Below are 24,008 nucleotides of genomic sequence, written 5' to 3'. Positions count from 1 at the left end.
GGAAGAGAGGGATCAATAAACCAATGAATATTCAGTAGCTCCTACTGCTTACCTGTAGCTGAAAGTCACCAAATTCAGGAGAGGGCAGCCTAAGGGGTTTCAGGTGGGGATCGAATTAGTGTTTCCCATTGTTTCAGAATTTAGACGCTACAAAAGTATATTTATGCTGCAGCTAGAATCAGATTGCGAAAATTTAAAGTATCCCTAAAATCAAGACCCTTACTACGAAGGCCCAGCCAAGGCTTTCTTCAAATAGCTAATGCAATTCCCCTGAGGCTGACGGCAGTTTGGTAGGACTCTTAGCCACAAACAGGAGTGCAACTCTTTCTGTCCGACTTTCTCTGACCGCAAAATGAGGTGCACCCTATTTTCATCCAACCATATTGCGGGATCCCCCCACAACCTGACAATTATCAAGCCAAGCCCTCAGGACACAAAACAAGCTTGGTAAGATTCTGCTGTTCTCTGTGAACTTATACCTTTTGGAAACTTTTGGTCAAAAGGTGGTGCCCTTGACTCTTTAAAGATTAAAGATTTTTCCTTGTTCCTTGGTTTGGAGGCTCAAAAAGAGCCCAAAATGGCTGCTGTAATTTTAAATTATCCTGGGTTATCTTGCCAGCTGTTTACAGTTATCTCCCTTTTAGGGGGGGCTTTTATCAAGGTGGCCGCAACCAACAAGGTCTGATAGTGAGCTAGTGGGAGCAGCTCCCCCAAGAATAATCAAGGGGTCAGCTCTTTCCCTTATGTGTCCTGACACCCACACAGTTCAGGTGATTTAAGCCCTGGACGAGATGCCCCTGCTGATTGCCTCACCACGAACAATGAAGGCTCAAGATATGTTCTTCAGGAACGGTCCCTCTGAGGCCATTGCATGTCATGGGCAGACACCTCAACACCTCTGTAAAGTCCCCAGTCACCTGGGAACATCCCAAAGGACCAGAGGGAACAGTGCTTCTTTTCTTCCGAGTCAGAAGACTCTCATAAGATTAGTCTAAAAGGCAGTTTGTTTCAGTCACTGAGAAACTCAGTTCCCAACCAGCCAATTTTAACAAATAACACAGTTGAACATAGACAAACATGAACAGATAGAGAAATTCAATCTCTGGGACTCTAACCCAGGGTACTCTGGAACCTCATCCCAGAGTTCGGGACCGTAACCCAATCATTTTGAGTGCCCCAGCGGCTGTAACCTTTATATTGTCTCCCACAATCCTAGCCTTAGGACTTTATCCCAGCAGCCATATCTCACCAGTGGAGCCTCTAACCCACAATCCTGACAAGATATTAGACAATTTTAGGCACTGGGCCATTTTAACAAGGTCACTCACCCAAATCCAAAAGACGTCTGATCCTGGAGATCTTTACAGATGCAGACACAGACAAAGTAGACACTGGTTCCTAGATTCTGGATGAAGCCCTAGTCTTCTTCCCACTCTGGCAGGGCACCCTATTTACCAGATGGTCCCCCTTCTCAAAGAGGGGACCCCACATGGAGGGGAAGGAAAGTTCTTGGTGGTGGACCCCCGAGGTGACTTACCCTACTCCAGATGTTTGAGCCCCTCGACCCACCAGATGTAACCATTTCTCTTCATACCACATCAGCGTTAGGAGGTAGCTGGTGTCGGTGTGGGAGAGCAGGTAGAGCAGATCCCCGAGACAAAGAGAGCCTCAGCAGCCACTAGGGACTTACCCAACAGGCTGCCTGTACAAGGTCGGCTGGCCACGAGCAGGACTTAACGTCCCGTCTGGGTCACCAAAATTGGTACCACCCAACATGGGGCCTTCTGCTCGCCACAAGACATGCCAATAGTCAAGAGGCAAGGTGGTAGGAGACAAAGGACTTGCTAGCAAGAGGGAAGATGGCAGACTTATGTCCAAAAGAACCATCTTAAGGGGGCATGCAATCTTACAGCAGTTATACAGGCCATTGTGTTATTGCAGAGGGGGTTAGGAATGTTGACCTTCTGGTGTTACAGACTGGGAGTGCCACACCAGATCTTTCAGTTTTCACTGATGATGGCTATCAGCATAGATTCTCTGTTTGGGGGTCATCACATTCCTAAGGAACTCAAAAGAACAAAGTTATCATCTTATCACAGCTGGGAGGTACATGTACAAGCAGGGGTTGTAAAATCTGCAGAGCAGTTGGATCTCCTGGAGGGTGCATATCCAGCTGGGTTAGTTTGTCAGAGGTCATTCAAAGTTACAATAGAGGATTTCTTTTCTACAATATGGCTTCCCTTATGTCAAGCTTGTCTTGAGCTGGTATCAGGGTCATAGAAATAAGTTTGTTTTTGTCTTTGCTTTTCTTTTTTTAAGTGTGTTCAAGTTATGTTTACATAAGCCTTTCACAAATCAAGTACATACTCAGATTGATTTTTGATAATATACTTCAGAATGTTTCCTCTATGAAATAACTTTGGGGTTATAACTATCTCATATTTCTCTTTTGTGCTTACCATGGAGTGTATTTCACTGGTTCAGCTCTATGTTTTTTGCCTTGAAAATAAATGTTAAGATATATTTAAAATAACAATAGAAAATTATGAGGAAATTGTAGCTGTTTAAAATAGATCGCCTTTCTTAAAAGTTATTCTTATTAGCAAAACTAAGAAACTTTTATTATAGGTATACAGGTAATAAATTATACAAATAAAAATTTTTATTATAGTTTAAAAAATAAAATAAAATAGATCCCCAAGAAATCTCAAATATTAGCACCAAGCATTTAGCACCGATGCCTCTGTTAAAAGATTTGTGTTTGCAAATCATCTGTTGGTTAGTAACTACTTTCTCCTGTGGTGATTGAGTTAGTTTATTAAAAACTTGTGAAACATTATGTTTTCCTATTATGCAAACTCCCATAAAGAAATTTAACTATAGGTAATTTGATGCAATGAAATGTTAAATATCCTTTTATCACCATAGGAAGAGATGTTTTTATCACCACAGGTAGTAAAAGACAGCCATTGCTAGAAAACAGATAAAACTTTTTGCATCTAATCTGTCAGATAACCATTTTAAAGTGCATTTAAATGAAGAAAATAGAAACATATTCATCAAAGCAGCACAATGCCAATTTTTAAGAGAATTTTAGAGAAGCAATTCTTTCATGAGATTTTCAAAGGCAAATGAGAATTGCCATTTTGGGCCAATAAAGGAGAACAAAGAAAGGAAATTGACTAAAATGACTTCCATCACTAAAATTAAGTAGGATGTGAAAATATTTAAACAGAGTAAGTGCTGAAAGTAAATTAGCTGTTTCAAATGTCTTCAATTTGGTTTTACCGAATTTTCAGTGCTAAACCTTGACATTTTGATTTAAGAGTTTTGTAATTTCTTATACCCATCTTATGTGAAAACACTCAGCATACAATCAACTCTTGATGTATATTTATTGAGTGTTAACAATCATCCAGGAAGTGTATTAAGACTTGTATCACTTAATCTTCAAATCCATAGAATTGCCACTATTTTACCATAAAGAAATTGGGGCATAGAAAGTTCAACTTGCTTGCCCAACCTCCGATAGGTACTAAGTGACAGATTGTCTAAGGGATTCAAACTCAGAGCTTTCTTCCAAGCCCATGCTCTTAAATTACTCTGCCTCACATTTCTAAATCTGACTCAAGCCAGATCATTACAGGAAATAACCTCACTTGTCTCTTTCCTTTCAAGCTACACATTCAGTGAGGAGTTATGGCAGAATTCAAAAGAGAAGATTGGAGGAAGGATTTGGGATATTAGCCCTCTTGCACATTTTCCTTGCTTACTCAATCCTCTGACCTCTACTCCACCTTCCACCAGCTGTCAGAAGCAAAAGCCAAGTAGATAACAATTGAGAAGGCTCACTCATAGCCTTCTTTTTGCTTTCTGTTTTTCGTCCTTGTGCTCAGCCTCACAATTCTCTTTGGAAAGTTTTGCTTCAACAGAGAGACTTGGTACAGGTTGGATGTTACAGGAGGGTGTGAAGTCTGTTATTTAAGCTTCCCCTTGAGAGTCGGCATCAAGCAAGTGCTATTCTGGTCAGTATCTTTGACCTTTACAAAATCTGCTATTTGGGAGTGTTAAAAAAGCTAAGCGTCATTAAAAGTCCTGTAGCTGGTTCATTAAGTCAAAATTTCCACTGATAGATTAACCTAATAAGTAATGGCTTTAGTAAGCTTATACACTATATTATCAAGAGCAGCATTCAAAACAGAACACAGCTTCTCCTGGATCAAGGAAAAACCAATTTTGTTTCATTTCATGTTTAGTAGAGAGACTCTTTGCATACTCGCTAGTCATATGACCAAGAAGATTGCTTAACTGTCTGAGACTTTCTTAACCTTTCTTCTTTATAAATTATGACTCAAATCCACTCTTTTGTGAGAAGAAATGAAGTATGTAAATTAGTTTTAAAGCTAAAATATTCTATGTTAGAATAGATATGTTCTATTATGAGATGTATTGTTTCTTTAGCTAATGTAAGTTAACTAATTAAAGCCAGAGAAAAGCTCAACACACTTTTGACTATCTGAATTAATTCATCTTAATTTATTTATAGATTTATACATATCTTTGTTCAATAAATCTCAAATGTCTACTATTTTTGCTGATACTAGAGATACAGCAGTTAACAAGGTAGATCATAGATCCAGCCCTTATAGAGTTTTCATTTTGGTGGATATCTTATATCTTGAGGATTTTTTTTTTCCCATTAAAAATTTATCACTGACTCAACTCTATGCATAATTGTAGCTGTCCACTTAGAATAATTTGTGCCATCACTTGAGTTACTATTATATAATAGAGGGTATATGTAAAAATATAAAATAAAATACCTTGACCTGTGAGGATGTCTTTAGGACAGGGTGCCTCATCGAGCAGTCATAAGTTATCTAATTCTATTCACATGCATTTCACTATCATTGGACAGTGTACCAGTCTGAGTGGGTTGCTAATGTTATTGAATGTGTTTCTGTGCTTTCATTGATCCTTTTTGGGTGATATTTTGCATAATTATGAGCTAATCAGTTGTCACATATATTCCACCTTATATTTAAATAAGAGGACAATCACATAAAAGTATTTATCAAGACTATTACCTTCCTTCAAAAATCAGAAACTTTCAAAGATGTGATGACTTATTATTAAGCAGAAGTATTTTAAAAGGAGGCGGTACTCAGAGAAAGGACACTAGACTAATTATCCAAAGTTTTCAAAATATTTTCCTGGATTTACATTATTTTCTTTAAAATTTATCAAGAATTTAGTATTTTTGTTTAAGAAGTATATATTAAAATGGAAATTCAAAAGTTATTAAAAATTTTAAGTTTAAAAATTACTCCAAATTACTTAATCATAACCATTTTCAACATTAGCTGGGTATCATTGTGGTTGAATATACATATCTATGCCTATATAGAAATAGAAGGATAAATGGATGGATGGATGGATGTATAAATGAATGGATGGATGGAAAGAAGAACAAAAGTTATTTTACAGAAATTGAATCATACTATAATTATTTAATTAAAATTTAATTATACTTGAATTTATCAGAAAAAATGAAATAGGAATGAAGCTAACAGTGTTGTTGAACTTTGTGTTTCATAAATACGTTTATTAATACTAAAATACCCCTTATGATTAAGAATAAAGATAAGAAAAATAGTGAGAGAGGAATAATTTTGTTTCATTTTTTAGTATTTATCTATTAAATTCTGCCATTAAAGATAAAATTAACATATTTTTACCCATCTCCTCTCTCCCTATATCCTAGTTTTTGTAGCAGTTTCTTTCTAAAAGTGTTTAAAATCTGCATTCCCTTCTGTAATCTTAATTTCTGTACTTGTTTTGTTTTATTTTTGCATTTAAATGTATTGAGTGCTCTTCCCTAGTCATTTTACCATATTCATAGTATATGAGGGATTTTTTTTTCATCCTCTCTTGGTTGGCTGGATTTCATTGTCAGGTTAATTTTTTTGCATTTTCGGGTAAGGCTCATGGATGCTGCATTATTAAGAATTCTATTTGCTCTTAAAATTTTATGATTACCCATGTGTGGCTTTTGTTACTTCAAAGAGGATACTGAGCAATCACTACCATGCTAGACTGAGTGTACAGTGATGTATGTTTCAAAATTTCTGACTAGGAAAACTTTAACATTGACCCATTAAGCATACACTGTACTAAATGCAATAACAGTTAAGCCTCAGGTGCTGTATGAGTTTTCAAGACAGGAAGAACAGATTGAGCAAAAGCAGAGATGAGAAACATCTGGCAGAGGTACCATCGGAATTTAGATAGTGCTGGAGCACATAGTAAGACAGAACAGGATGACAGAAAGCCTGGAGCAGTAGACCTAGACCAGTGCTTGAAGGCCTGAAGCCCAAACTTCATTCATAGGAAATGGTATAATATAGTAGGGTCTATCAGTTTCCATCCCACTCCCACCTCCATCCGCAGATGTTTGCTGCCAATATTTTACTGGCTTTGGGAATGGAGTGTTAAGTTCGTCTTTTTTCATGGCATTTTCATTCTTTTTTGAGTTGGCTCTATTACAGAGTCAAGTGACTTTTTCAAGAATGGCTCTTATAGCAGACATATTCCCTGAAAATTTTTTGACACACATTTGACAATGTCAGCCAGTTGCTTTAACACTTGAAAACAACTTGGCTGCAAATCATATTGCAGTATCACCTTTTTTTCAATATCTACAGATAGTACTCTACTATTTTCAAACAACAGATGTTGCTTAATAAAAGAGTAAACCCAAGTTAATGTTTAGCACTTATAAGTGACTTGCTTCTTCTCTTAGGATACCCGAAGAATTTTGTGTATTTGTTTTATCCTTGAGGATAAAAAATATGTAATTGGGGGTTATGAATTTCTATAAGTTGTCCTCTTTTTTTTTGCCTGAAAAAATGTGTACCCATTTCGTTTGTGGTTTCAGTTCTTCCTTCATCCTAGGAAAATTTTACTGTATTATATTTTGAATAATTGTCTGGTTTATTTGTTAACCTCTTTATTATTATGTTATGTCATTTGGCCTTTTTTTAATCTATTGTCTTCTAATTAATTATATATTTATCTCTTCCCTTCACGCTTATCACAAATCTATAAGCCAGTTTTTCAGTTTGAAGCTTTATGTTTTTTTTCTGGTTCTAATTTTTTTATTTAGCTTGTTTTGACCTTGCTTAGCGTCCTTATTTTTTTTTCCTCAGTTCTAAATTCTCCATTTTTATTTCTTTGCATTGACTTGTCATTTTATCTTAGAACTCTTGTTTTATTGAATCTAGTTGCCTAAATTCTATGCCATGAAGAATTCTCATGTAATTGTTCTTCTGTTCCTTGGGTTATATTTAATTTCAAACTGGAGTTTTTGTTTCTCTGTTTCTGCTTTGTTTTACTCAATACGTTTACATAGTTGCTGTGCCCTTTTTTTCCTATTGCTCTTGTTTAATTTGGGTTTTCTATTCTAAGCCTACTGTATTTTATTATAGTTGAATTTACTCTGCCACTCTCTGTTCTTTGTCTTGGTGTAGAAACTGAAAAATTCACTTTTCCCCAGCCCTCTGAAAAAAAAATCAATCTCCTATTCCCTGGAATCTGTGAATGTTCCCTTAAGCGTCAAAGTGTCAGAAAAGCCTTTGCAGATGGGAGTAAGTGAAGGATTTTGAAATGGGAAGATTATCCTGGATTACCTTTCTGGGGCTGATGTAATCACAAGAATCCTTATGAGAAGGAGGTAGAGTAATAGAGCAGAGATATGACTATGGAAGCAGATGTTGCAGTGTTAACTTTTGAAGATGAAGGAAGGGAACAAGAGCCAAGGATTGCACTTAGCCTCTATAGTGGAGTCTCCCCTAGAGCCTCCAAACAGAACCAATCCTGCTGACACCTTGATTTAGGCCATTAAGACCCATATTAGACTTCTGACCTCCAGAACTGTAAGAAAATCGATTTGTATTTTAAGCAACTAAGTTTATGGTAATTTGTTATAACAACAATAGGAAATTAATACAGTAAAGGGTCTTTAGGACAATCCTTTCTCTGTCATCTAGACCTAATCTGAGCCATTTTATTTTGTGGAGAGATTGTTTTCTTTTATTTTTTTTTAATTATGGAGTATTGAGTTATATAATTCTTAGTCACTAGCCTGGTCAAGGAGCCACTTGTGATTATTTCATTGAATTATATTTTCTTTTTATCTTGGATCACCCGTCCCTTCCTGATGCTCCTCCCTATAGGTATATATTTTAATGGACTTGACTTCTGTCCTTGGAAATGAATTCTATAATACACACCTACTACATTTTGCTTATCCATCCTGCTTTGGTTGGAAACTAAACTAAAATTCCAACTCCCTTCTAGTATAACAATGATATGAATATCATCCTTGTAAAGATCCCTGTATGAAGTGAGATTATATGGTCATAGGTTATATGCTTATTTAATTTTACACACTGTAGGCTAAATGATCGTCAACGTGGCTACATAGGTCAATACTTCATTTTAGATCCTGGTCTTCATTAGATAATTTAGGTCCTTTCTTCATGTATCCTTATAATCATTTGTATGGTTTGATATAATTTTATGAATATGATATACGTAAAATAGTATCTAACTTTTGTTTTTACTTTTTCTGATAGCTAACAACGCTGAGAATTTCTTGATAAATGTGCCTATCACTCAGTGGCTATAAGAAGCTGAGCCCATGCTAAGTGGGGGAACACCCAAAGGCAAGGCCTGTTGGAGGTAAAGGAGACTCAAGGAGGCTAGATCATGGCCTGCTTCTAATGTAACTGCTAAAGTTGGAAGTAAATACATATTGCCTCCAAGGGAGGAGGCATAGTCAGTGATAAGTAGGAGGTAGAATGGAGCCAACCACAGAGTACAAACCATTTACAGAGCCCAGCTGTTTCCAGAAGACGTAGACTGGGGCCTGGAACGGAAGCATGGAGAATGAGACCTTCAGACTTGACAAAAACAGGATTCATGATGAGGGCCGGGCTGTAAAGCCAGGGGCTTCCTCTTTCCCCAAGCCTCTGAGGAAGTGATGAGGAAAAGAGTGGCAAAGAGACAATGGCTTATTTTAAAAATGCATAATTCTCAATAGTGCACTATTCTCAATAGTGGGAGAAATTCAATAAATGTTAGAGTGCAATTATGCAATTATGAGATGTTCTCAGATCCACACCTGTTTACCAATATATACCTCACATATAACTTACATTTGTACATAAGTTAAATAGTACTACTACTAAGATATAACATTTACTATTTTCTATGAGGCAGGCATAGCTCTAAGCCAAGTTCTCTCAGGTGCTGCCTTATCCTCACCATTGAGAAGATTTAGTAATGTGGTTACCCTAAAATATTTTCCTTTGTTTAATCCAAGTCATCTATCCTCTGGTTTTGATATCAAGTGTAAGATATACAAATTTAAGTTAACGAGAGTTTCCATTGGATAAAAGGCATCATCCTAGTCAGTGGGTTGTCGCAGTCCTGTGAATATCAGCTGGGTCCCTGGAGTGCACTGATGTAGTCTATGGGTCATAGAACACTGCTGAGGTCTTAGGACTTGCATCATAATAGCCCTGATGGTGTGCTGAGCACTGGTCAGGGTGCTTCAGTGAGGAGATAGCCTCTCAAGAGCTTTATTCTTCTTGAATGTACTAATTTGATTCTTTATCACTAACTGACACTCTAAGAGCAGAGTTTCAGAAATAAAGGTACCTGATTTGAGTCACTCTCCAAAGAGTTGAACCATGAAAGAGAAAGAAAAAAGGAAACATCTGGAAAGCAAAGATTCCCCCCAAACTGCGAAGAAATCAAAAAGTATATGTTACGCATGTTCTCTGTGCATAGGGTAACCAGGAATTGCCTTCTAAAGAAAAAGGGAGAGAGGATTCCTAGTTGTGGTGGGGTAGGGAAGGAAGGGAGGGAGATAGGAAAAGAGGGAGAGAGAACTTGGGAGAGGGACAGTGAGGAAGGGAGAAAGGGGGAGAGAGAGAGATGTATGCTAGTTTTTCTGAGCGCCCAGGTAGTCTGAGACTAAAGAGGAAGTACAGATGACCAGGTCCTTGTCTCTGAGGCTTAGGATCTATATTACCTACACCATGTCACTCTGAGTTACTGTGTCACAGACATAGTGGTGGATTAGTATGATTTTTCTTATAAAAAGTATTTCCTTTTATTTAATTTTTGTCTAAAGGCATTGGTTAAGTAAATGATGTTGTTATAAGTTTTCCAATAGTACTCTCTCCTGTTAAGGAAGAAGAAAGTGGCTCGTAAAGGTGACGGAAAAATTGGGAAAAAAAGTTTGAGCCCTTAAATCTGGTTCTGCAAGGATGAAAGTATAAAGTCATAAAGAATTTATTTCTCAGGAATAAAAACAAGTTGTTTTGTTTCAGACTATGAAGATGTAAATGTGAGCCTCCTATGTGAAATGTAAGAAAAATCTGGATACACACGCACATGCACACACACATACACACTACAAAATACTATTTAACCAGAAGGGTCGAACTGAGGGGAAAGTTTGGCTTTTTATGGAAAATGGGAAGCTGAAATAGTTCTGGTTACTATGGAGATTAAAAGTCACCAACTAACTCCTGTGAAGAAGAATCATTGCTCAGTGGTGGGAGGGGGAGAGATTAGAGTCAACTCCCAAGTTCCAAGTGGTGGCTCAGACTCTTGAAGAGAACTTGATATTTCCAGTGATGTTTGGGATTTCTGCATACTCCAATGGGCCCTTGGAAGGAGACTTGGAGAGTGAGTCTGTCTTCATTTCACCTTCAATAAAGTTAGTGCATGTTCAGAGATGTGTGAGTGTAACCTGTGAGACATGTAAAACAGACACTCACCCCTATTCACATATACACTCATATAGAACATAAATAAGCCAGGGGAAGATACATATTAATATCTAACATAATTTCTCACTAACTACATACCAGGTCCAATTATTTGCCTCTCAAAAACACATTATATCCCTACTTCATTAGTTAGAGTAGATTAGGCCTTAGTAACCAATACACAGTACTTATTTGTGCAACAAATTAATACTTCTTTAAATAAGAAATCAGAATATATGTGCAGGCCAATAGGGCAAGTCTCCTCCATAAGTTACTTCATGGGCTTGGACTGATGAAAACTTTGTTATCATTAACATGCAGCTTTCAAATAGAGCCTGGGGTATCAACATCGCCATGAGCTAGAAAAGAAAAGAGCATGGAGGGGCACAGAGGAGGGTTGTATAGCTGTGCCTGGAAACGGCACATGTCATTCCCACTCATTTTCTGTTGCCAAAGACTGAATCACATGGTTAGAACTACCTACAGGGAAACTGATAAATATAATCTAGTTGTATGTCCAGGTAGAAAGGAGACAGCTAGCAGTCTCTGCTCCATTTACAAAGAACACACCTTGAGCAAACCCAGTCACTCATGATATATATTGACACGATAAATATTACTGTACTTTTAAAATTTTCATAGGAATCATATTATGCTGTGAAGATGGAAGCCATGTGTAGTCACTGAACATGTCACATAGTAGACTCTTATTGTTTGTTTAATGGATGGATTAATACACAAACACCAAACATAGACCACATCTCTGTTATTTTTATTTAATTTCTCAGCAAATTTGAATTTACAAAAAGATGTTCTGCAGCCTAGACACAAAGCAGTGGCCCCAACTCAGGGCCAGAGAGCAGAGGAGGATTCTTCTTCTTCAGAAAACTTCCCCTGTGTCTCCTCTATAGACAAGCTCACTGGTGCTGGTGAGGAGGGACTGTTGTAGAGGATGCAAAGGGAAGTTGGGATGCAGGCAAAGCCCAGAGAAGAGCTGAGTGATTCTGCCTGTCAGTCAATACAAGGCTGCCCAGTACCGAAAGAATTTGGTGAATGCCTAAGAGTTAAATTGCCAGGCCTTAGTGTCCATATTCTATCTTATCCCTCTCAGAACTCAATCTTTCATCCTTTTATTTTTGAATGTAATTTTCTAATGATGTGTTCTTATACACTTAGCCTTACACACTCTTCTGTGCACCATCATTTATTTGGCTCTTCACACAGTTCTATATTCTGAAAGCTCGTGTATTCTTTCTCTTACATCCTTTGTTTTTTCACATCTTTGTCTTCTCTCACTATTCCCTTATATTTTACAAATACATTAATTCCGCTAGTCTCAAAGAGAGTATTTACAATAATAACATTGCACGTGTAAACAACATAACAATATGTAAAACACACACAAATCTATAATTATAAGACATGCAATCTACACACATAGATATGTGCTGAGCTAACACACAGACACAAAGCACACATACCATCCTCATTTATACAAAACTCACCCCATATTCAGATTTTCAAACCAAATCAATCACACATTAAACCCTAACCCAATTTTAACCAATATGTTATGAACTTATACACACCAAGCACATTGCATTCACCACACCATTTTGCTACAAATGTGCATAATACATATACCAGACACATTCATGAGAGATGATGATAATCTTAAATAGTTAAATAATGAGCAATGAGCTTGGTTAACATTGAAACAGGGACAGTGACATAATAATAATAAGTAGTTTATTTCTTCAAAAATAAAAATTTACCAATTGTTTCATTTGAGATTGTGAATCTCTGAGAGTTGGGATACAGAGGATAAAACTGTGAAAGATGTAGAGGAAGGCAAATGGTGCCAAACATCTTAACCAAGGTGATTGAGTATGAGCAGCCTTAATGGTGGGATCCAGATAGAAGCACAGAATACTGAAATATGCCAATTCTCTGCCCAAGCTAAAGACAACTGTTCAGAACAAAATAAGTATTTCCATGGGACAGGGGCAGAGCAGAGTAGATTGGAGAGAAGAATGTAGGAGAATGTAACAAGCTGTTTTTATGACTTTTATTCCATTTTCTAGGAATCTCACACTTAAACAAATGTAATCCACAATCTAGGTACTCTTTGGAGGATAGCAACCTGGTCCATGAGGCAAGAGATGGAGCCTCTGAATCAGAATGCTTCCCCTACTACTCTCCTTTCTCAAATTTTTATGATGTCTCTCATGCTGGTAAGGAGAAAAGAAGAGCAGCTAAAGTCTAGGCAGATCATGGCAGTGGGATCTGAGCATACCTGTAGAAATTCAGCTCAGTGTCTCTGCTTAGCCATTGATAGAAAGGTGTACTCTGGGCTCAGTCATGATCTTCTTTCCTCTTCTCTTATTCAGGAGTCTAGATTTCTGTTTCTGTACCATCAACAGGAACTCATTACAAATACTTTTCACTGTTTTTGGCATTAGGGAGGAACTCTGTGTATACATTTGGAGAAAATGTCATTTATCGGGGGAAGAGGTAGAATTCACAGGCACAGTGTTCATAATTGCTATGTTGTCAGTTAAACCTAAAAGTGAAGAATTAATATAAAATTAAACCATAGCTAGTTGCAATCCAGTAATGTCTGACAGTAGAAAAAGTAAAAGAACTCTGGATTGTTGGTCAATCATGCTGAAGAGTCCTATGGATAATGACTTGCCAAAGATGAGCTCACAATCTAAAACTACAACGCATAACTATAAGGTAGATTCTGCAAACACAACAAACAGCAACTTTTAACTCTGAAGAAGAAAACTTAACTGAACAATGTTGTAGGGATGGTAAATAAGAATTTTTAAAATTATTAAAGATGTAAAATAAAACACTATCAAGAAATAAAACAGATTAAAAAATAACCACATAGTAATTTTAGAAATGAAAAATATTGTTCTAGAAACTATATAAATGTGGACGGGTTAAACAGCAAATTAGACATAGATGAAAAGAAAATTCATGAACTGGAAGATAGAGCTGAAGAATTACCTACAATATAAATCAGAAAGATAAATTGATGGGAAATATGAAGGAGGGATTACGATAAATGAGAATAAAATGTGAAAATATAATGCATGTGAAATTGAGGTTTCTGAAGAATAAAACAGAAAATAAGACAGATAAAGAGATAATGGCTAAGAATTTTTCAGAACTGATGGAAGATATAAATCCTTAGAATCAGGAAACATTGTTATGAAGCTCGATATAGGACAGGCAAAAGTAAATCTACACCTAGGTACACTATACCCCAAATTCAGAACTGCAATAACAAAGAGCTTAAAGCAACTAGTGAGAGACGGGACACTTTCAAAAGAATGATGATTCATCAGACAGTAAACTTCTCAATAGCAACTGTAGAAACCTAATGTCAATATAAAATAGCGTGCTGAAGATAAAGAATAGTCGTGAGCATACAAGAAAAGGGGGATATAAAGACATTTTCAGATAAAAACTATAAACAATAAAATGTAAAAAAACACGCACAGAAATAATTTATTTAGAAAAATGAAATAGAACAGAGAGGAAACATGATAGTCAGGAACAAAAGGCGAGCTGAGAACTTGGTAAGTCTGTGACTGAATATAACCAGGCTTTGCTGATTTAAACACCAAAGATCATAATCACTAAATCGGAACTGATCAACAAAACAGGCGTAACTAAAGTGCTGGATGACAAGAACGTGTAAGACAGTGACTGAGGGTTAGAGTATTCTAAGCTGCTTATTTTGCACAAAGAGTGGGCAGCACCGTTGACTCAGACAAGCAGCTCTGCACTCAGGAAAGAAGGGAAATGGGGTAAATAGAGCCAACCCATTTGGAAAGCCCCAGTCAATCCCGAATATATGGAGAGCCTTAGGCTAAGGTTATATATTTACTTATTAGCTATAAAGTGCTGTAACAAATTACCATAAACGTAGTGGCTTAACACAACAAAAATTTATTCTGTTAAGTTCTGCAGGCCAGAAGTCCAAAATATGTCATATGGTGGGGAGGGGGCTAAAGTCAAGGCTGGTTCCCTCTGGAGGCTCCAGTGGAGAATCCACCCCTGGACTCTTCCAGCTTCTAGGGCCCTCCTGCACTTCGTGGTTTGTAGCCCCTTTACCTTCTCATTCCAAACTCTTGCTTCCATTGTCATATCTGTTACTCCTACTTTTGACTTTCCTTGCCTTCCTCTTATAAATATCCTTGGGATAACATTTAGGACCTACCCATATAATCCAAAATACTCTCCCCATCTCAAGATCCTTAATTTTTTTTTTTTTTTTTGTGAGGAAGATCAGCCCTGAGCTAACATCCGTGCTAATCCTCCTCTTTTTGCTGAGGAAGACTGGCTGTGAACTAACATCTATTGCCAATCCTCCTCCTTCTTTTTTTCTCCCCCCGAAAGCCTCAGTAGATAGTTGTATGTCATAGTTGCACATCCTTCTAGTTACTGTATGTGGCACACAGCCTCAGCATGGCTGGAGAAGTGGTGCGTCGGTGCGTGCCCAGGATCCGAACCCGGGCCGCCAGTAGCAGAGCGCGCGCACTTAACCGCTAAGCCATGGGGCCGGCCCCTCAAGATCCTTAGTTTAATCACATCTGCAAAGTGCCTTTGGCCTTATAAGGTAATATTCACAGGTTCTGGGATAAGATATGGGTATCTTTAGGAAGGCTGTTATTCAGCCTGTGATAACTAAAATGAATGTGTTAAACATAGTGACATATGTATAGTCAGGTAAACAAATATTAAAATATCTTACATTGACTGCATTCTGTGTGATAGCACAGTTCCAAGACACACTGCATGCAGCTCCATAAAGACAATGTACTTATATTATATTCACCCAGCCACCACCACTTGGGCAAAATTAAAAATTATTGAATACTTATACTTGGGAACTTCAGTCAGAAAAGAGACTGCTGTTTCCATGAGTGTCTGGCACTGAATGAGCAATCAAAGTGTACTGAATGGATGAAAAATTGGATATATCTCATTAATTTTCATTCAACTTAACAGAAATCTTGAAGTAACAAAAGGATACTACACAGTTGGTTCATATTGCCCAGAAGGAAGACCGAAACTTCTGTATCTCAAAATATTTCTCGAGCATCTCCTGTGGCAACGAGAATACTCGTGAGTGGAGATGTCTAAACTGGAGATGGGGAATGGGAAAGGTGGTTTTTAGCGTGGCTGAGAGATCCGGCTGAGATTTCCTGTCTACAAGCTGATAGACAGGAGATAGAAGCTGATACAAACCCATGTCCAGACTACAGCAAGAACATGAGGTCTCTTTCTCCTCTAAGAGATATTCATTGCATCTGTAAGAACAAAACCTTAAGATTCAAGAGAAATCTCAGAAAGGACAAGTGTCCAGAAGTTCAAGGGTTTCAGAACAGGGCTATGTTTGAGAAGATGGAGGACTAATGAAATGACAGACTTGTCAGAGAAGTGGGAAGACTAACTCACTCTGAACCTGAGATGATGAAATCTCTTGGTCACAATGTGGGCAAATCTCTGACAACCAGTTTGAAATGGGCTGGAAAGGTCCAGTGTAAAGCATGTAGGGAGGAACCAGTAGATTCTGCTTTTGTCTTCAAGAGGAGAGCAAAGCTCCTTAGTGTATGCCCTCTCGTGGGTAAAGAAGGGACAGAGATTTGAAAGGGATTCTTAATTTCTTGCCTCGGACAACTTTCTACCCTCACAAAAACACATGAATCTTTACTCTGTCACATCCACAGCTAGTCTCAGAACCATATGCTCTCACTTCTACCTCCATAAACATTCATCCCTTTATTCTCCATTCCCTTCTCCCCTGTCCTTATACTCTCAGACACACTCATAGGCTCAGATCCTCACATATTGAACCTTCACACCCTCATGTTGCAGCATATATATTCCTCAAATTTGCTTTCTCTAACCTCATTCTTTCAATATCACAATCTCTAACTCACACAAATAGTCCCATTCTTGTTGAACTCCGTATTTCACATTAACCATACGTGAAGCCATCGCAATCATATAACACCTTTTAAAACTCGTCTCTGTTCCTAATCCCTTAGTCCCTTCATGTAATTCCACACTCTAGGAGCTCTATGATCTCTCTCCTATCTATCCTTCACATGGTCAGTCTGTAACACTGTCATGGACTCACCAGATCTCACAAAATTACTCAGATCCACTGAGTCTCTCATATAATCCAAATAGGGGTTATATAACTACCTGAACTTCAATAGTACATGACACACAGATCACGCATAATACATGGAAGAGGTATTGCCTCTACATATGGAAATTATTGCAATGTCACCCAACATGTCACACTCACACTACCTTCATGTACAATGGCCATCTCACCCCACACTCACTACATAAGATTCTTGAAGAAACATAGCAGACACTCACACATCAGTCTACACTCACCAAACATGGCACATAACTAACTATGAAAAACATACCACACACACTAAATTTCCCCATCCCCACACCAACATGACCCACCAGACACTCTCCAATGGCCTAAGAGACAAAGTGGATGTATTTTAAGAAGTAAGAATTTGGTTCCAGGGTTAACAGAGGTTTTTAAACAGAGGAAAGGGCTTAATGTGTTTGAGTTATTTTACCAGAAACAAGAATTTACCTATTTATTTATTGAAACTTGTGAATTTAAAGACATAGTCCTTTCCATTGGAAATGTAGATTAAGAGGAAGGAAGAAAAGCTAACTGGGGATTTTCATGATATATTTAAATACATGGTAGAGGTAGAGCTGGTTCAAGAAAAACACAAATTTTACTAGGAAAAAACCAAGGACGTGGAATTTGCCTGAAATTGGGAAGGTTTTGAGATAGTTTATATATATAAAATATAGATGAAAACTGAGTCAGAACCCTATGTGGGAAGGGGACACTGAGAAAGGTGATACCACTGATGAGGCCAATGACACCACTGTGCCATTTAAAAGTTCCTGAGAGGGAAGCTGTGGCCAGTGTGGGGAGGTATAGTCTGGAGTCAACCTTGGAGATTCCATTGGAGTCACCTACTCAAGCTCAGAACCCAGCAGTTCCCCCATAGCCCTGGTCCTGCAGAGCTCTGGCAACAGAGGCCTCAGTGTGAGGTTCCACAGGAGCAGATATCTGGAAGAGGAGGCTGGGGACAAGAAATAGAAGTCATTGCACTCTTTCCAGTAAAATCTAACTCTCCCAGGAAGCAGCAGGACATTCCTATGATAGTCCACAGCTGACAAGCTGAACTACTTTACCTACGTACCTACTCCAAATTTATCCATCCGGTAAATACAGTAGTAATAACAAATAAAACAGGCACCTTACTATGTACCAGACAAGAATTTGAGGCTCTGATACACTGCAGAAAACAACATAGGCCACTCAGAGGTGATCAGAAACATCATTCCAACAAATATTTTTGTATAGCTGGATTTTGGAACTTTGAGCAGAATCTAGACTATAATCTTCATTAGGATAGGTGCCATGTGTGTTATTGTATATGGTATTCCTTGAATATTTAGTGAAGGCAAAAAATATCATATATCTGATTTTCCTTGTCTTTCCCAGAAGTCTTAGACTCAGTTGAAGACACTTCGCTGCCTGGACTCTCTGGGTTGGCCCAAAGCCTCAGCCAGATGACAGAGGATTCTGATTCAGAATTCAGCAGCTTTCTGTCTTCTGTAGGCAAGTTCATTCACAATGGTATGGGGGTCGGGGAGAGGAGGTGCAGAGGAGGAATCAGGCGGGGACGTGGGGCAATGCCTAGAACTGGAACTGAGCTCCTTTGCTCAGCAACAGCCATAAATGACTCCTTCTCTCAAGGACTGCCCAGGTTCTCTGTTTCTAATCAGTGGGCAGCAGTGTACCACGTAAGCATCCCTGACTCCTTTGGAAGAGGCTCTTAAAGGATCTGAATGAGAAGATTAAAAATCTTAGAGAAATGTAGAAGTACATTTCTGGAAGAGGAGTCTGGGGCAAGTCTGTGAACTCTTCATTTAAACATCTCCAGCACCGTGGCCAGTTCCTAGGGACCCTTGGAAAAATTTTATCTATATCTATACATCTCTCTCTCTATCTCTATATTTACATCTATCACTAAATATAAATATATCTATATAAATATAGACATAAATATAAATAAATAGATATACACGCAGAATTCTTCATAAAACTTTCACCCTATACCCCCTAATTGCACAATTTCTCGTGAGGAAAATTGAGCTAATAACATCCAACCTTCAGTGACTGCATACTGTGTTTCAGGTATGGTTCTAAGTTTCCAATTTTCTGAATGCATTTCCAGAAATATCACATAAAGATACCAAATATCACTGATATCCACCACACACAATTTTAATAATTGTTGTTTACTTAAATTTTGGATAAATGGAGTTTCAAATGGGAAAATCACCTTAATGTTTTAGAGTTTCAAATGGGAAAGTAACCTTAATTTCTATGACAGCAAGTCTCATGGGTGGTAATGATGCCTAACATACAGTATCCACTCAACGTGTCTTTTTTGAATGAACACAGAACCTAGAAAATGCCACATCTCAAGTTTTGTGTTTTTATTCCAGTCCCCAGGATTCTGGAAGACTCAAAGGGATGCTTCTCATCATGAACCATGTGTAGTGGTCCCATCCTGGAGTCAGACAACAGGAGAAAAGTCCTCTGCCTCAGAATATTTCTCTTGTGTCTCCTCAGTAGACAAACTTATAACACCTGAGGAGGATGGTAAGGAAGATACAAAGGTGGGATCTGAGCTTGGACAGGAGATAGAGCTGCACTGCTCAGCCCAGTCCCCACTTATTTTACTTTCTCCTCAAAAACATGAATGGGCTTCAGGGCAGAGGAACTAGGACTGAAGCCTCTGCAGAGGGACAAATAGGGAGTGTGCCTTCAAGGAGAGGACAAATTTCCTCAGCACAAGCTTCCAACATGTGGGACAGCTGCAGATGAGACAGTGGGCAGTGCTGATATGCGTATGGGAATTTAATCAGAACCTTCCCCCTCAGATGAGCACAAACTCATATCCTCACACACACTTACACATCTATACTCCTTCATAGCAGGTATGGCCCTATTTCTTCTTCCTTTCATTTTTTCTCTCAAAGATCCATGCCTTTATTCCCTATCTATCTTTCCTATCCTCTGGTAGCATTACATGGGTACACCCTTACACCTTCATTCCTTCACACAATTGTCCCAAACTCACCCATTTATACACTAATCCTATAAATAATTCACATCCCCTCACACAGATAACTTGTTTTAACTCCTTTATGCTAGGTCAAACTCTAGAAAACTCATATGCCTTGAAGGGAATGCACTTTGCTATGCAGTCTTTCTAATCTATATGCCACTTCACCCAGAAAAGCCTTTGGCCCATCGCAGAGCTGCACATTCTGAGAGCTCACGTACACTTCCTCTAACACCCTAAGTCTTACTGTCTCACAGTAAGAGCATCTACCACTCCTGCAGTTGTTCACAAGTACTGTCACACCACATTTCACACATGCACACACTCATTCTCCATCTCCTTTTACCAAAATCAAAAACACTCACCAGATACGTCCCAGAACATACATACCACTCCATGAGACACATCACACCCTCATTCCCACATAGTTATACCATGTACACACCTCAAATGAAATGTACCACACAGAGAATTCTGAAGTATCACCTATATATGTGTACGTCCACTCCACATGCTCACATCGGAATATTCTCATGGCCATCTTAATTCCTACGGACTTCACACACTTATTCTAGTTTTCTTATGTTTGAAATTTTCTTTCCCAGGAATAAATCAACTACATCCAAATGTTTCTTGTCCTGGATCCCCTGAGATGCCTCTACCCCAGAACATGGAGCTACTGGAGACTGCCTTTTCATTTCCTCTGGTTCATAGTATTAGGCCCTCAGTACATATGAAAGAGAAAAGGGTCACGAAAATTTATTACATGCCAGTCCAAAAAAAACGGGATGTGGCTGTCTTGTCAGATACAGAGGAAAGATGGGAGCCCCACCAAAGAAGATAAAATAGAAGATATGACCTTTCCTGAGAAGATCGCCACACCAGTCAGCCTCTCTCGTGTGTTTACGAAGGAGCTCCTAACTGAGAGTGAGACCAATTTCACTAGTGAAGCCCAGGAGAAAAGGGAGGAGGCTGGCAGTCCAGCAGAGCCTACAGCTCTGAATGAGTGTTCTAGTGCCAAGATGCCCGAACACCTGGTGACCCTGGACAGTGGCTTCAAGTGCATGGGTTGTTGCCGGGTCTTCCTCAGCTTAGAGATCCTTCAGAAGCATGTGGAGCTCGGGGGCTCTGAGGGCTTTAGCTACCATGCCTTCCGTTGTGCTTTGGCTGGGCTACAGAGCAAGGAGAACAAGAAAGGGAAGAATAAGTTCAAGAAGGCAACATCTGCATGCTAGTAAGAAAAATATTTTGGCGAGAAAACAACCTTGTGCAAATAAACATATTTTCTTTTTCAGCCCCTAAAAGAGAGGAGGTGAAACAGGCCAGACTCTACTGAGAGTGCTTCATCTTCACTAAGCAGCCATAGAACCTGCCTTTGTTTATGCACGTCTCCACCACCACCTCGACCCCCACACCCCCAGCAGGAGGAGAGACCCCCTTTAAACACTATCCACAGTTCTCCTGAGAAGGAGGGAGAAGAAGGAGGATCACACCACATGAAAGAGCAAGATTTTGATTCATAATGAGAAGATTTCTGTGCCCTTTGGCTATAAAGTAAAACATCTATATGTTTTTCAGGGCTATTATTTTTTTCATATTTTCCTTTTAAAACAAGTGATGATCTGAGGTATTGATCCAATTTCATTTTTTAAATAGTTCTTCAGTTGCCCTAATTTCCCTTATTTAAATGTCCAGTTTTTCCTCAATGGTTTGTCACTTTTCCACCATTGATTTAACATCATTATCATATACTAAATTACATAGGCACTTAGGTCTAATCTAGAGTTTCTACTTTATTATTTTTAGATCTTGCTTACCTCTTCTCTCTCTCTCTCTGTCATTTTAAATGCCACAACACTATCTTCTGCACAAGTATCCTCATGGAATATACTTCCAGTGCTCTTACTGGAAGCTCTACTCAATGGATCCCAGGTCTTCCTCTTCTTTTGGTCTACTCCCTTGTTTTAGCAGAGTAAAACCTCCAGGAGTTTTCTGAGAAAGATTGCATTTGAGACCTTCAATGTCTGAAAATGCCTTGATTGCTTACATTCACTTACAATCTGACTTGTATCAAGTTTAGAGTGAGGCATAAAAAGCTGATTGGAACCTCTGTGACTATATGCAGGATTTGTCAACTGGTGGGTCTCACTGGGGTAAATGAAAGAATACTGACCATTTCAAATTTCACATTTGTAGGGATTTTCTTTGGGGCCATTTAAATTCTCCAGGGGGAAAAAAAACATCTCTTCAACTCTCCATCTTGGGAAAATGTGTGCTTATCAGGATACTCTCTAAGCTAAATTGTTGGAAGAGAACTAAGAGTAACAATTCTGTATGAATTATTTTGATCTATTTCCCTGTTTTCATAATGTGTCTTTCCTTCCCCATTCATACGATTTTTGGTTTCCCTGATTTGGAAACCAGCTAGGGTTTTCCCAGCAGCGGTTCTTGAACTTGAGCCCTCATGGCAATCATCTGGACGGCTAGTTAAAACTGTTTGCATGGACTCATTTTCAGATTTGTGTTTCAGTAGTGGTGGAACCTAAAATTTGCATTTCTAATAAGCTGCCTGTTGATGTCGATGTTGCTGGTCCAAGGACTGCACTTTGAGAACCACTGTCCTGTATGAGGTTTGCAAATATTATGTATTCTTTCACTGCAATGTCTAAAATTTATCTTTGCACATAGTTCTCAGTATAATTAAATACAATAGATAAATTTGTCAGTCTCATGTGATTTCAATGAGAGATCCTTACCTGTTTGGGTGGTTTTAAGGATTTTGAGGAGAAATTTGACCAATTTCCTCTCTGAGTACCCAGATTAGAAGTAATTTCATCATGAAAGAAAGGACTTCAGCAGAGTGACTACAGCTACGCTCTCTGGAACCAAGCTTCAGGATTCCTTTTCTATGGGATGAAGTTAATTAAGCTCCCTCTGCTTAAGGTCCATCATCTCCTCTGGGAATATCAATAGTTCCTACATTGTGATGTTATTGTGAAAACTTCGTAAGATAATAAATGAAAACCATTTAGCGCAGAGCTTGGCCCACAGTAAACTCTCAATGTGCTGTTTGTCATCAGCAGCGTCATCAGCCTTATCATTACCATCATCAATAAACTGGTGCTGTGCCCAATAAAATCATATGGGATTCTGGGGTTGACTCAGCTCTAATGCAAACCTTCAGCAAGTATTGCATCCAGCTGAGCATTTATGCCTCAGCCCCATGGTACATGAGGAGCAAGGGAGACGAATATGACTATTTGTCCCTGCTGCCTTCTGGGCCATCAGAAATAAAGTCCTTTGTCACTGTCCCAGGGGTCTTGGGGCTTTTGCCATCATCCACGAAACTGTGGCAGGAACTTTTTAGCTCGCAACTAGAGTAAAACTCAGAAATGTCATTGGTTTCAACAATTTTTTTAATACTGGTGAAAGATGTCATATTATCCATTAGTTGTGCCATTAATTTAATAGTCTTTTAGAAAAGAAACCTCTACAATATGAAATTTTAAAACACAAGTTATGTTTCTCATGTATATATATATACATATATACATATATACAAGAGTCTTTATGTTCTTTGAAGCATAAGATTCTACAAATATTTATCAACATTAATTTTTTAAAGAATTTTTGTACTCAGATGTAAATAAAATGTGGGCTGTTTGTATATATGGTTTTGAGGTCAATATCGCTGAAAATGGAGGTTATCAATGCACTTCAATCAGATTCCTTTTCAACTTCAATATCTGTAAAACTAATGTCCTTAATTTTTCACAAATGTCTTCTTTTGCAGAGGATTGAACCCATTGCAGTTCAATTTTGCTTGGATATTTTATTTAGACTTAAAATTGGTGCCACTTTATTTGTGGTCACATTCCTTGTTGCTAGTTTATTTTTCTCACTGGTGTTTGGGACTAGAGTATTCTGACATTTTGCACAATGTTAAATA

General features: G+C 38.3%; 1 protein-coding gene across 1 annotated transcript; it reads left to right on the top strand.

Moving 5' to 3' along the window:
- The first annotated feature begins 791 nt into the window (after positions 1-791).
- LOC147917291 (protein FAM170A-like) lies at positions 792-21,294 on the top strand. Its single transcript, XM_087430330.1, is given in 7 exon segments — positions 792-900; positions 11,633-11,773; positions 12,929-13,078; positions 18,427-18,539; positions 19,437-19,593; positions 20,665-20,884; positions 20,886-21,294. Coding segments are annotated over 7 exon segments (1,299 nt in total).
- The last annotated feature ends 2,714 nt before the right edge of the window (positions 21,295-24,008 follow it).

Source organism: Ceratotherium simum, chromosome 4 (genome assembly GCF_057802395.1).
Source record: "Ceratotherium simum simum isolate JZ-2026a chromosome 4, ASM5780239v1, whole genome shotgun sequence".
Lineage (NCBI taxonomy): Eukaryota > Metazoa > Chordata > Mammalia > Perissodactyla > Rhinocerotidae > Ceratotherium > Ceratotherium simum.
The sequence above is the reverse complement of the archived record's forward strand: the minus strand, read 5'-3'. Positions and strand labels throughout refer to the sequence as shown.